General features: G+C 37.1%; 1 protein-coding gene across 1 annotated transcript; it reads right to left on the reverse strand.

The window, feature by feature from the left end:
* Window positions 1-1068: 1068 nt before the first annotated feature.
* On the reverse strand, window positions 1069-14879 carry CCDC195 (coiled-coil domain containing 195). Its single transcript, XM_057550970.1, has 3 exons — window positions 14618-14879; window positions 9780-10026; window positions 1069-1192 (listed from the first exon to the last, which is right to left on the reverse strand). The coding sequence occupies exons 1-3, from the start codon at window positions 14877-14879 to the stop codon at window positions 1069-1071; spliced, it is 633 nt and encodes a 210-aa protein (XP_057406953.1).
* Between the last annotated feature and the right edge of the window lie 321 nt (window positions 14880-15200).

The following is a 15200-nucleotide window of genomic DNA, read 5'->3' on the forward strand; positions in this document are numbered from 1 at the left end:
CATAAATAAAGGAAGCATCTGACCCATTATGTGACTTTTACCTCAGGGTATTCATTGATTCATCCATTTCCCTTCCAGGAGTCTGTCTTGTGGTTATTAAAAACCTCTCTTAGAAATAGACTGGACCATTCATACCCTTTCCTTGCTTCCCTGCTTCTTCAACTTGGCATCGGATCTGGGGAACCCTATGTTTCTTAGTATTTACAATAGTGGATAGCAATCATAGCTGTTTAAGACATCACCTGGGAAGGCTTGTTTAAAAATGTGAATTTCTTGTCTTGTTCCTGTCTGGAGCCCCCAGATCTGCATTTTAACACTCTGGAGATTTTAACATAAGATATTTGTTTAAAAGGCATACTGGTATTAGAACATGATTGCCGTAAACCTGGAGGAGGAGATGGTCTCTTGACTAGAAGTTCAGGATTTGAGGGAGTTCTGAGGTTTTCAACCCCTAAGTAATAATCATTTGAACCTTTTTCTCTCTCCTTCCAACAAGGATGAGTGTCTTTGCCGTTAGCCAGCCCACAATTACTCTGAGCCCACAATTCATGCTGTGGGAGTTTGCTGTGTTTGTGTCTACATGCCAGTAACACGGGATATTAAAAGACCAACTGAGCTTGTGTCAGTGAAATATCAACACACAAATTAACTATAAGGATAATCACTGTGGCTTCTATGTTATAATCAGAAATAGAACTTTTTTTTCTAGATTTATTATAGTTTCAACTGGAGAACGACACATAATGGGAACAGCAGCATTTCCTGATAGCATAGCACAGATACGAAACACTTAGCATGCAATTTAATTTAATTACATTTAATTGCTCACATGCTGCATAGAGAGACTTCCACAGCCACCGTGCACCCATCAACAACAACATAAAGTAATGGCTTCCATTTCTTGGCCAAGTCCACTGACAACTTTATTGATCCAACGCCAAATATTTGTATCTCTTACTGAGCATCTTGCCAAAGGTCTTTGCAGGGGAGGACATTGACCCAGCCAGGCCTCGGTGTTCCCACATGTTGGAAATCAACTGTTTCTTAAATTTCACCACCTTACGTATACTATTCTGTAATGGTACTTAGCTGGTTTGTGGTCTGATTTGGTGAGTATTTCAAAGAACTTGAGTTTTTGGAATATGAAGACATGTTCATGGGTAACAGGAAACTGACTGTCTTTATCTTGTCCCTAAAGAACGCAGAATAGGGAAAGAGAAATAAAACTTTTTAGTGAGCCTTTATGCAAAAACACTTACTATTTCTACAAAACATTTACTATTTTTGCAAGTCACCAAATATTGCTTAAAGTGTTAAAGGTTCACCTTAAATATATCATAATTTTTTTTGTTTAGTTGTTCAATAATAATGTATGAAAAAATATTGGAATTGGCCTTTTGATTAAACCCAGTGAATAGCACTGATAAAACTAAAATTTAAAATTTTTGAGGCAAGGTCTGTACGTCTGAGGATTATTAGCTTGGTGTTTAAAGTTGGAGAACATCATGTTCTCTCAGGCAAACGGTCCTACACACCAAAACTCTTCAGTTGAAATGAAAAAGAAATTTGAGGGAATTATTTTATAATCCCAATCAATCTGCACTTTGGAGTTTGAATTAATGGACTATCCATCACACCTGAACAATGAGGGGAGAGAGAAGTGACAGCAATGACCCAGTGTTACCTGAGGGATTAAATCTTTTCATTTTGCCCACTTCTCCTTTCCCCTTGAACAGTGTTAAATATAATTTTGACATAAATCAGGATAAAGTTCTCCCAGGAATAAGTCTAAAGAGCAGTGTTTAAAATTATTGCCTTTTCTCTAGGTTTTTTTTCTTTCTTTTCTCTAGTTTTGATCTCTCTCTCTCTCTTTAATTAGACAAGGCTATAATTTCACTGAATGGCATTTAGTGGCCTGTATCTAGGGGAACACATCTGCTCCCTCCCTTGGGAGGAAGGCCAGTAGTTCTATATGGGATCAATAAAATAATAACTGCTTTGCCACTTAGCAAGCATTCACTTGACTATCCCATTTATTCTTCAAAAAAACGATGAGGTAACTGCTATTATGATTCTCTTTTTACAAAAGAATAAACTACGGCACAGCTCAGACTAATAACTTGTCCAAGACCATGCTGTTTGCAAAAGATGGAGTTGGGACTTTAGCCATCTGATTCCAGAGGCTGTCTTCTTAACCACTTTACTTAGGAAAAGAAGACAATGTATTTATTTTAATGTGTCTGTTTTATCCTATCAGTAAAATATCATTTCTAAGTTTAGTTGTCCATATGGACCCTTTTCCCTAATCTTTTCAACAGCCTGAGGTTATTTTTTCTTTTTTTCTTGAATGCAGGAGGAAAAGATTGGGTTTCTATGTCAAAATTAGGGAAAAAATTAAAATCCACTCTCTAGTTTCTGGAGATCATTGGTTCTTAGAAATATTGACATTGGCATTATTCCGTAAAATACTTTATTGGTACAATAATAGAAAAGTTCATAAGCAAATTAGGTACAATGTCTCACTGATTTGAAAGCTAGTTCAAACAAATTGGTTCTTGATAAATCTTTGTAAGATTCTTTGAAAGCTATTAGAAAGGAAATGAATTTACCCAAAAGTTAGAGGAATAATGTAATGAGTTGTTACTTTACTAGTTAATCCCTAAGAAAGTAAAAGACAAAATAAAAAAGTACTACAAAAAAAACCCACTTAATTCCTATTCAACAGTTCTCTGTATCTACTGGGTTTTATGCCAACCCAGCTGTTGATTTAAAGCCGTTACTGACTTTCTTGCTTTAACACAATTCTACAATTGGCTCAAACTTTCAAATTAAAGTAGATTCCAAATTAGAAATGGATTGTGTTCTAATAGTTTATTCATTGGCAGCTTGGAAGTTGGAAAACATTTTGCTTCAGAAAAATAATACATTATAAACATTGGCTAGGTCCCCAAACTACCATAGAAAATAATATAAATTGAAATGGGAAAATTAATACCGCTATATTTCCCAGTTTAGCATTGTAGTTCTGTAAGCCTGTAATGGTTTAAGTGCAAAAACTAAAGCATTATAATACAGGCACTGTACAATTATAAACTATGTAAACACAAGCCTGGAAAGATACGCATTAAAATCTCAATGGTGTTTTTTCAGGTAGTGGGATTTTGGAAGATTTTCCTTTTTATACTTTTTACTTTGTATATTACACTAATATTTTATAATTAGCAATTTAAAAAATAATGAACATTTAGTGCTTTTATATAACTGTATATTATATGTGTACATAATTTTATTTAGACAGAGGGTACATCTCTGCCTTTCTTCCCTCCTCCCTCTTTGAAATCACATGGCCATTGGAACACAATGGTTGGGTGTACACTTCTTGTTTCCATATCCCACATCTGCTCTGTTAACAAATCTTGTTGGCTCCACCTTCAAATGTTTAGAAACCACATCCAGTTATTGCCATTGGCCAAGAAATAATCATTTCTTGTCTAAATTATTTTTTTAGCCTTAAACCTGGTCCCCTTGCTTTCTGTATTGTTTTTCTATAGTCTTTTCAAAACAGAGCTCCATATATACATATATATATATATATATATATATATATATATATATATATATATATATATATATATATATATATATATATATATATAAATGAAAAGAGTATATTATGCATCCCAATTCACTTAGAAAAAAATCCAGAATCATTGGAAAGGAGTGGAAGACCACCCTTAGCTCTCTGCCTTCTCTCTCTCTGTCTCGCTTCTTCCCTTCACCGCACTCAGTGCCAGTCATCTTGCCCTTCTTCAAACACCAGTTGTGGACCCAACCAGGCCTCTGACATTTGCTGTTCTCAATGCCTGGAGAGTGCCCCCGCCTACCCACTCCAATCCCCTGCTCATATCCCCAGAACTCTCTCTCTCCCTTCTTTATACAAATAGTGAGGTATCTTCTGGCTACGATATAAAAAATTTCAACAATGCTTGCTCTTCAAACCCTTCATTTTTCCTTTGATTGGTTTACTTTTCTCACCATCTAACATAATATATACTTCCTGTATTTTCATGTTTATTGATCATTATGTTACAAAGGAAAAAACTCCGCATTGGCAGAGATTTTTGACAATTTTTTTCCTGCTGTATCTTCAGTGCCTAGAATCCAGCACGTAGTACACCCTTAAGATGTATTTGCTGAATGAATGAATGTGGGTAATGAAAGCATAAAAAACAGACTGAAAGGATAGAAGAAAAACTCATGGTTAACACTTGCCCCTCAGGAGTACAGGGGAAGAGAGATATAGGGCTTTTCTCTTTATTAGTAACATATTTTCTTTTATATATAAAAATATCTGGATAAAATATGATAAAACTCTTGCAGATTGAATACATTGATATTTGTAATATTGGTTTCTGAATGTTTATGTATTTTGAAAATTTTCATAAAGACATGTTTTACTAGCTTTCCAATAATTAATGGTAAAGCACATATTCCTAGCATTCCATGGAAGGACTTTCATGATGGATCCTGCTAACTTCTCCATCCTCACTGATTTCCCTACTTTTAGTTTTCTCCGTAGTCATGATTTCTTCTATCTTCTTGTCTTTTTTGCTCTACTGGGATGACCTTTCCATTTTTCTTTGCCTGTCCTTCCTGACCCAGGTTCCTCTCTCTGCTCCTATAATAGAACTTTCTACAAATGAAACACAGTTTTCATCCTGCTTTGTAAAATTCAAATAAAACTGGCTCGACCTTTGTATCCCACATCCAGTGGGAAGTCCAGCGCTCTTTCTAATATTTATGAGAATACTTGCAGGCCTATTAATTATGGTTACCCTTTGATTTGATTTCCTGCCACTGCTGAATTAGATAACTCATTCTCTCAACAACTATATTTGTTCCATTTTCTCTTCCCCAGATAAGTTAATCGTGAAACCAGGTCCCTATTTCTTGACTTTCCTCCTTCTCCTCAGAGGAGACAAATGTGTATACACTTTTTTTTTTAAACATCTTTATAGGAGTATAATTGCTTTACAATGGTGTGTCCGTTTCTGCTGTATAACAAAGTGAATCAGCTATACATATACATATGTCCCCATATCTCCTCCCTCTTGCGTCTCCCTCCCACCCTCCCTATCCCACACATCTAGGTGGACACAAAGCACCAAGCTGATCTCCCTGTGCTATGCAGCTGCTTCCCACTAGCTATCTTTTTTTTTTTTTAACTTTATATTGGAGTATAGCCAATTAACAATGTTGTGATAGTTTCAGGTGCACAAAAACGCAACTCTAGCTATCTATTTTACATTTGGTAGTGTATATATGTCCATGCCACTGTTTTACTTCATCCCAGCTTATCCTTCACCTTCCCCGTGTCCTCAAGTCCATTTGCTACATCTGAGTCTTTATTCCATTCTTCCCCTATGTTCTTCAGAACCGTGGTTTTTTTTTTTGTTTTTTTTTTCTAGATTCCATATATATGTGTTAGCATACAGTATTTGTTTTTCTCTTTCTGGCTTACTTCACTCTGTATGACAGTCTCTAGGTCCATCCACCTCATTACAATTAACTCAATTTCGTTTCTTTTTATGGCTGAGTAATATTCCATTGTATATATGTGCCACATCTTCTTTATCCATTCATCTGTCGATGGACACTTAGGTTGCTTCCATGTCCTGGCTATTGTAAATAGAGCTGCAATGAACATTTTGGTACATGACTCTTTTTGACCTATGGTTTTCTCAGGGTATATGCCCAGTAGTGGGATTGCTGGGTCGTATGGTAGTTCTATTTGTAGTTTTTTAAGGAACCTCCATACTGTTCTCCATAGTGGCTGTATCAATTTACATTCCCACCAACAGTGCAAGAGTGTTCCCTTTCCTCCACACCCTCTCCAGCATTTATTGTTTCTAGATTTTTTGATGATGGCCATTCTGACCGGTATGAGATGATATCTCATTGTAGTTTTGATTTGCATTTCTCTAATGATTAGTGATGTTGAGCATCCTTTCACGTGTTTGTTGGCAATCTGTATATCTTCTTTGGAGAAATGTCTATTTAGCTCTTCTGCCCATTTTTGGATTAGGTTGTTTGTTTTTTTGATATTGAGCTGCAAGAGCCGCTTGTAAATTTTGGAGATTAATCCTTTGTCAGTTGCTTCATTTGCAAATATTCTCCCCCATTCTGAGGGTTGTCCTTTTGTCTTGTTTATGGTTTCCTTTGCTGTGCAGCTTTGAAGTTTCATTAGGTCCCATTTGTTTATTTTTGTTTTTATTTCCATTTCTCTAGGAGGTGGTTCAAAAAGGATCTTGCTATGATTTATATCATGGAGTGTTCTGCCTATGTTTTCCTCTAAAGTTTTATACTTTCTGGCCTTACATTTAGGTCTTTAATCTATTTTGAATTTATTTTTGTGTATGGTGTTAGGGAGTGTTCTAATTTCATTCTTTTACATGTAGCTGTCCAGTTTTCCCAGCACCACTTATTGAAGAGGCTGTCTTTTCTCCAATGTATATTCTTGTCTCCTTTATCAAAAATAAGGTGACCATATGTGCGTGGGTTTATCTCTGGGCTTTCTAACCTGTTCCATTGATCCATACTTCTATTTTTGTGCCAGTACCATACTGTCTTGATTACTGTAGGTTTGTAGTATAGTCTGAGGTCCAGGAGCCTGATTCCTCCAGCTCCGTTTTTCTTTCTCAAGATTGCTTTGGCTATGCGGGGTCTTTTGTGTTTCCATACAAATTGTGAAACTTTTTGTTCTAGTTCTGTGAAAAATGCCAGTGGTAGTTTGATAGGAATTGCATTGAATGTGTAGATTGCTTTGGGTTGTAGAGTCATTTTCACAATGTTGATTCTTCCAATCCAAGAACATGGTATATCTCTCCATCTGTTTGTATCATCTTTAATTTCTTTCATCAGTGTCTTAAAGTTTTCTGAGTACAGGTCTTTTGTCTCCTTAGGTAGGTTTATTCCTAGGTATTTTATTCTTTTTGTTGCAATGGTAAATGGGAGTGTTTCCTTAATTTCTCTTTCAGATTTTTCATCATTAGTGTATAGGAATGCAAGGGATTTCTGTGCATTAATTTTGTATCCTGCTACTTTACCAAATTCATTGATTAGCTTTAGTAGTTTTCTGGTAGCATCTTTAGGATTCTCTATGTATAGTATCCTGTCATCTCCAACAGTGACAGCTTTACTTCTTCTTTTCCGATTTGGATTCCTTTTATTTCTTTTTCTTCTCTGATGGCTGTGGCTAAAACTTTCCAAACTATGTTGAATAATAGTGGTGAGAGTGGGCAACCTTGTTTTGTTCCTGATCTTAGTGGAAATGGTTTCAGTTTTTCACCATTGAGGACAATGTTGGCTGTGGGTTTGTCATATATGGTCTTTATTATGTTGAGGTAAGTTCCCTCTATGCATACTTTCTGGAGGGTTTTTATCATAAATGGGTGTTGAATTTTGTCGAAAGCTTTTTCTGCATCTATTGAGATAATCATATGGTTTTTCTCCTTCAATTTGTTAATATGGTGTATCACATTGATTGATTTGCATATATTGAAGAATCCTTGCATACCTGGGATAAACCCCGGTTGATCATGGTGTATGATCCTTTTAATGTGTTGTTGGATTCTGTTTGCTAGTATTTTGTTGAGCATTTTTGCATCTATGTTCATCAGTGATATTGGCCTGTATTTTTCTTTCTTTGTGGTATCTTTGTCTGGTTTTGGTATCAGGCTGTTGGTGGCCTCACAGAATGAGTTTGGGAATATTCTTCCCTCTGCTATATTTTGGAAGAGTTTGAGAAGGATAGGTGTTAGCTCTTCTCTAAATGTTTGATAGAATTCGCCTGTGAAGCCATCTGGTCCTGGGCTTTTGTTTGTTGGAACATTTTTAATCACAGTTTCAATTTCAGTGCTTGTGTTTGGTCTGTTTATATTTTCTATTTCTTCCTGAAAGGTTGTGCTTTTCTAAGAATTTGTCCATTTCTTCCAGGTTGTCCATTTTATTGGCATAGAGTTGCTTGCAGTAATCTCTCATGATCCTTTGGATTTCTGCAGTGTCAGTTGTTACTTCTCCTTTTTCATTTCTAATTCTATTGATTTGAGTGATCTCCCTTTTTTTCTTGATGAGTCTGGCTAATGGTTTATCAATTTTGTTTATCTTCTCAAAGAACCAGCTTTTAGTTTTATTCATCTTTGCTATTGTTTCCTTCATTTCTTTTTCATTTATTTCTGATCTGATCTTTATGATTTCTTTCCTTCTGCTAACTTTGCAGTTTTTTTGTTCTTCTTTCTCTAATTGCTGTAGGTGTAAGGTTAGGGTGTTTATTTGAGATTTTTCTTGTTTCTTGAGATTGGACTGTATTGCTATAAACTTCCATCTTAGAACTGCTTTTGCTGCATCCCATAGGTTTTGGGTCGTCGTGTTTTCATTGTCATTTTTTCTACATATTTTTTAATTTACTTTTTGATTTCTTCAGTGATCTCTTGGTTATTAAGTAGTGTATTGTTTAGTCTCCATGTGTTTGTATTTTTTACAGATTTTTTACTGTAATTGATACCTAGTCTCATAGCGTTGTGGTCAGTAAAGATACGTGATATGATTTCAATTTTGTTAAATTTACCAAGGCTTGATTTTTGACCCAAGATATGATCTATTCTGGAGAATGTTCCATGAGCACTTTAAAAGAAGGTGTATTCTGTTGTTTCTGGATGGAATGTACTATAAATATCAATTAAGTCCATCTTGTTTAATGTATCATTTAAAGGTTGTGTTTCCTTGTTTATTTTCATTTTTGATGATCTGTCCATTGGTGAAAGTGTGGCGTTAAAGTCCTCTACTGTGATTGTGTTACTGTCAATTTTCCCTTTTATGTCTGTTAGCATTTGCCTTATAAATTGAGGTGCTCCTATGTTGGGTGCATAATTTAAAAGCTTTTCCACAGCAAAGGAAAACATAAACAAGATGTGTATATACCTTTGATAGTCAGGGCGTAACTGGGAATTGGGAGGTAGAAATGCAGATTGTAGGGAAGGGGAAGTGATGCTCTAACACAGTACTGCTTGACAGTGACAATCTTGTTCCAAAAGAGCCCTTGGCTTTACCCACTACAAGGGCCACTGGCCAACTTTCCTCTTAAAGATTCCCAGCTTACTTCTCAAATATTTTCTCAGTCCCTCCCATTTGCAGCCTGCTCATAACTTCTTAAATACCAATTCATGTATTTTGCAGAACAGGTCAGTTTCCTCTTTGTCTCTTGGCCTGTTTGGCTTATGCCTAAAGGGTCCTGTCTTATACTCACATAAGCCCATGAAGGTGCCTTCCTCCACAAGAACAGTTCTTTCTCAGAGAGGAATTCTCTGTTCAGCTCCTAATGTAACTGTGCCTTCTCCCTGAGACACTCTTTATTGCAGTGGTCAGTTTACTTGTGTGTCTTTGTCACTAAATGAAAGTTTTGAACATAACGTTTTGCTTTTGCAGGATCTTGGATCCCCAGTGACCAGCTCAGAGTATGATAATTAATGCTTGATTAGTAAGTGAAGACTGATGGTTCTCCACTTAATAGAGGCATCTATTAGAGGGTACCATTTGATCTCACATAAATTTGTTTCTTTTGGTTCTCAAAACAGACATAAGTACGATGGAAGTTATCTTGGCCTAATAGCCTACTTGGTTTTATTACTTCCACTAGATAAGACCTGGCTTATCCAGGAGAACGTCTCAGTAGCCATCACAGCATTCAACTACAAACTATCTTGAGGCAGATTGTACATTACCTGCAACCAAAACCATGCTTGGGAAAGCCTCTTTGGCTGGAACCATTGTTGGTAAAAGAATCTGGGACAAACATCTTTTCTTCGTTGTCTTGCTTCTTAATTGAAGAACATGCCAGTGATTTGACTGTTTTTTGAGCTTCTAGAATTCCACGATTTGGATGTTTTTTCCCAGCTTTCCAAGGATCATTTGCAGCTAACAAATGAGTTGGTGAGGAAATGGAATAGCGTCTAACAATCATGACATTGCCTGTACAGGAGACACAAAATTCAAGTTTAAAAATTCTACTTTTAATGACATACACAAATGGAAGATTGTGTTGGTAGTAAATACTTCATTGAAACTAACTAACCAAAGCTGTTGTTTTTAGATTATTATTTTTTGCATAAAAGACATTCATTCATTGATTTATTTTGCAAATTATTGAGTGCCAACCATGAGCCAGGTGTTTTTTTAAGAGATGTGATGTGGGAGTGAACAACACAGAATTCTTGCCTGCATAAAATTCTCGTGTGGCTGACAGATGATAAACAAACAATATATGATAAAATTCAGATAGTGATAGTTTCTAGGAAGACAAATCAAGCTGATGAGGGCCAGGGGATAGAGGCAGATGAAGGAGGGGGTCTGGAGGCTATTTAAATAGTGTGGTCAGGGAAGACCTTCCTGAGAACATAGAATATGAACAGAGAGCTAGACATACAGAGATAATAAAACACGATCTTAAAATGCAAAAAACATGAATTTCTAGACATGCAGTTCTGGGCGTTCTCCTCATTCTAGAAGAACGTGCTCGTCCACAGCCCCTCATCACTTGAATAGCCACAAATAATTGAACTGGCTGCTCCCAACTGTCCTGAAATGTGTGTGTTGGCTTTAGTTAGGACAGTTGTTATGAGGATGCCTGTCGCATGAGAGATGAAAGCAAGGCAGACACATGGAAAGAAGTAAAGATGCCTCGGGACTTCCCTGGTGGTCCAGTGGTTAAGACTCCGCCCTTCCACTGCAGGGGGTGTGGGTTCCATCCCTGGTCGGGGAAGTAAGATCCTGCATGCTGCAAGGCACGGCCAAAAAATTAAAAAAAAAAAAAAAAAAAAAGAAGAAGTAGTAAAGATGCCTTCTGTGGGAAACAGGAGTTCTCCGGAGAGAGATGGAGAGATTTATGGCTTTAGTTTCTGAGGGCTTCCAACCCAATTTCTGTCCATAAGGGCCTGCTAATAAACTCTTTCCTTGAGGTAAATCCTATCTCCATTCCTTGTAATGAAAGCACCTTGAATAAAAGAGCTTTATTTTAGGGAGTCTTGGTTTGTCTGCATCTCACTTCTAACACTGTGCAAACTGACCTGGGACCTGTCATTCAACCTCTACTTAGACATCTAGCTATTACCCCTGGGGTTAATGACACTGACCTCAAGGGTTGGTTTCCATTTTCTGGAGCACTCAATGAATGTTTGTTGAATCTTTATTCTTTCTCATCATAGCTTTGCCATTAGCTAGCATGAAAGTGTAAGAAAGTGCAGCATTGTGTTTAGGTTTTCAGAGGGCTGGAAGCACAATTTTCTCTTTTTTAAGTTTGTGGCCCATGTCTGCAGAACACAGACAGCAAATTATATAGCCATTACAGAAAGCAGAGGCTGCCCTGGCTTTTCATAGTTTGGAAAAGCAGAAGGTCATATTTTAAGCAAGAGTTTGTGGGGGAGTTTAAGTTCAAATCTCTCTGAAGTAATTAACTGCAAATACTATTCATAAATTATCTTTGAACACTTCCTTTGGCCATGATGTATCACTTCTATAATTATCTAAAAACAGGTTTATGACTGTTGACAAACATAAAAGTTTCTGTTTAAGAGGATTATAAAACAATATCTTTATACCAAATGGTAGGAAAGTACAACAGAGGAAATTATATTCATAATAGCAAAGTTAAGTTTATTGTTTGGGACCTATACTCCAGCTTGACTGATCAGCATATAGGCTTTTGGTTTATGTCCCTGGATCACAAATAATCTGTATCCTTTAGTTTCTTATCAATAAAAGGGAAAGAATATTCCACAGAGCATCACAGGGTCATTAGCACCAATTCAAAGATTGCTTTCAAATGCAGTTTATTTGCCAGCAAAGGGTATGAGCAGATTGAAGGGAATGCTGGAGTTTCCCTGTAAAGAATTGCTTCCTGCATCTTCTTCGTAGCAAATTATCTCTTCCCTAAAAGAGCCTAGGAGAGATTGCAAAGGGCAGGAGGGGTGAGGGCAACATCCCTGTAATGGACGGGCTGGATTTTGTACCTACCAAATGCTGGCATGCTCTTACATACGTTTCCAGGAGAATTTCGTCTCAAGTGATCGCTTCCAGACCCACCGTAATGGTTCCTTCTTAAAGTGAGACACACCTCTGATTTCATATCGTTCCTTCTCAAAGAATAGGTTTATATTATTTTGTTTTCAAGAGGATCAGACAAGCTGCTTAATCTCTCTGGGTCTTGTAGCCTCAACAGTAAAAACAGGGGATGAGCTCTAAATCTCCTCCCTAGCAGTACATTTCTATCATTCAGTTGCAAGTATGAATTTTGATTGATATCAGCAATATCTTACTGACTGCTAATAAAAAACTTAAACTCAAGTCAAATAATATTTTTCCGACCCATCCAATGATATGACGACAAATGCTACCAAGTAACTCATGCTGGGTCTTACTTGTGCTACCTCATTTAATCGTCTCAGCAGCCCTATGAGATAGATTCTATCACTTTCTCCGTTTTACAGATGAGGAGAGTGATCATAAAACATGTCACATTCATAGAATCATAGAATTGTACAGTTGGAATAGGCCTTGGAAGGCATCTAACCAATTCATTTTTACTTGAGAATGCTAAGATCAGGAATTTTATGTGAGCTCCCCAGCACTGACCAACCATTACAAAACTGGGATTACAACCCAGGTGTCTTCATCCTCAGGCCAATGTTCCTTCTACTTATGTCGCTTTCATAACAGAACATCACATGTAAGACACACATCAATATCACTTAAATGAACTCAACCGGGCGTCTAAGCACAAATTTAAATCATATTTCCTTCTTTGTTTTATTGGTGCAACTGGCAAGAGTTCCCCAAATGTCACCAAATGTTTTTCACTAGTCCTTTTCCAACTTAATGCTTATATTCTTATTGGAGGTCACCATTCAGATGCTGAAAATGTATATTATCAGTGGTGTATTTAGCTCTTAATAATATTCAAACCTCCTTTAAATTTGATGGCATTCAGGCCCTGAATTCAGGGTTTAAAGGGCAGTACTCTTTGTTCTTTAACCAGTTTAATGCTTGTTTTAGAATAGCACTAGGCATACTGAGGCCCAAATTACTTTTGCATTAGGATAAGCATCATGAAAAATAGATTTGAAGGAGTTGTTTACCTTTGGAGTAAGGCAGTTGTTTTCAAATGGGAGAAATGTTGTCTTCCAGGTGACATTTGGAATGTCTGAAGACATTTTTGATGGTCATGACTGAAGGGGGAGAGGCAGGTACTACTAGTGTTTAGAAGCCAGGAAAAACTGCTAAACACCCTACAATGTTCAAGACAAACTGCTATAATACAGAGTTATTCAGTCCAAATGTCAAGAATTCAGAGATGGAGGAAGCCTGGGGAAGGATATACTACACATGTCCATATGTTTTTGTTTTTTTTTCACCAGGAGAAGGTCTAACTTCCATAAAGGTTACTCTTTCAGTTTACTAAATAACCAACAGACAGAATAACTCAGATCCAGAGTTGTTCTTGACAACAAGGGAAAAGTCCGTGATTGGAATCTGTTCCCAGCTTTGAAATACAGGGACCCATACTAGAAAAAGGCCTCTTTAACAGAAAAAAACAGCTGGAAATAGAACATGTCCCATTGCCAAGCTGCTCAGCACCTCTAAATGGCATTGCCTGAATCTTTTGACAGACGATATTAAGCGCTTTGAGTATTTAATTATGTATCTCAATTTTATTTGAATATACTGTATGTAGGCAAGCACTCATTTCAATGTAGAACGTATTTTTTCACTCTCCTGATTTCTGACTTAATGTATAGTCCTCACAGTCAAAATTCTTTCCATAAAGGGTGAGAGATTTGATTCTTTTAGAATATATCATTGCCTTTTATTCTTGAAGTCTTCAACCTGTATAGTAAGTTGAATTATGTGCAACATATGTTCATAAAGGACAGTAAAAATTTTGTAAAATATGGATAAGAAATAATACCTACCATTTGTTGTGTGTTTGCCAGGTGCTATACTAAGCACTTAGTTTATCATTAAAGTCAATCCTCACAACCATGTGAGGTAGGTACAGTAACACTTCCAAATGAACAAAACGAGGGTTAAAGATTTCTCAGAGCTAGCTCTAAATCTAGTGGCTAACTGGTGTCAGATCACTAGCAACCGTATTTGTCTGATTCTAATATCCATATACTTAACTATTATGCAATACTGTTCTAGGTTAATAAGCGAGCACGCCATTTGACACGTACCCATTTGGTGTTCCATTATGTAGCATTTAAATGCTTGAAGTCAAGAAAGGAAAAAAAGCATTACTTTTAATATGACTGATTTCCACAAATCTGTCATCCTCATCTTTCCAGGACTATCTGGAGATAGTTTCAATGTTGTTAAAATATGTTGCTTGAAGATGCTAAAGAAATTTTTGCCTAGGGATTCAAAGCTAACCTACCAGGAGAAAAAGTATGGAACTCACCACTGTAATACCAAGTTACGCAGTTATGTGAGAGGCACAATAAACCTACTATTTAGGAGATATTTGCAAAGGTGGGCACAGCCCAAAAGAGCTATGGACATACGGTACCTTGGTGTTCCCTCACAGCTGGGGCCGTACCAGTGGAAACACCACCATGAAGGGCTGCTGGAGATTGACCAGGCACTTCTGCAAATTTACCGAGGTCTGTGACTTCCTCTTCCTTCTCATCTCCTGATTTTCCCCCTGAGCCTGGGGTTCTCTGACTACTTGAAGTCAGCTTCGTCCGGAGGGCTTGATTCTCTTTCTCCAGCTTACTGATCTCTGCCCGCATTCCCTGGATAACTCTCATGAGCTGGATATTTGCTTCCATTGCCTCTTTTCAGGTCGCTCTGGTTTGTTCCTTTGGGGAGACAGATCAGCATTTGCTCATGAACCAAATGCACAATCTACTCCGTGAAACAAGTTGATCCCGCCCATAAACCTTCCTGAACAATAAGTGTCATTCTTCTCTATGCCATCTTTCAGCACCTGGGGAGTTAGGCTGTCTAGGGAGGTAAAGGATCTCCATGACTTATTCATTCTGGGTTTTGTTTTTCAGAACAGAGCTTTTCTTTGTATCTTTCATTTCATATCAATCCACAGTTCTAGAATATTGCTTTGTGTCTGCAGAGGACACTCCAGAAATTTCCAG

Source organism: Balaenoptera acutorostrata, chromosome 8, assembly GCF_949987535.1.
Source record: "Balaenoptera acutorostrata chromosome 8, mBalAcu1.1, whole genome shotgun sequence".
Classification (NCBI taxonomy): Eukaryota; Metazoa; Chordata; class Mammalia; order Artiodactyla; family Balaenopteridae; genus Balaenoptera; species Balaenoptera acutorostrata.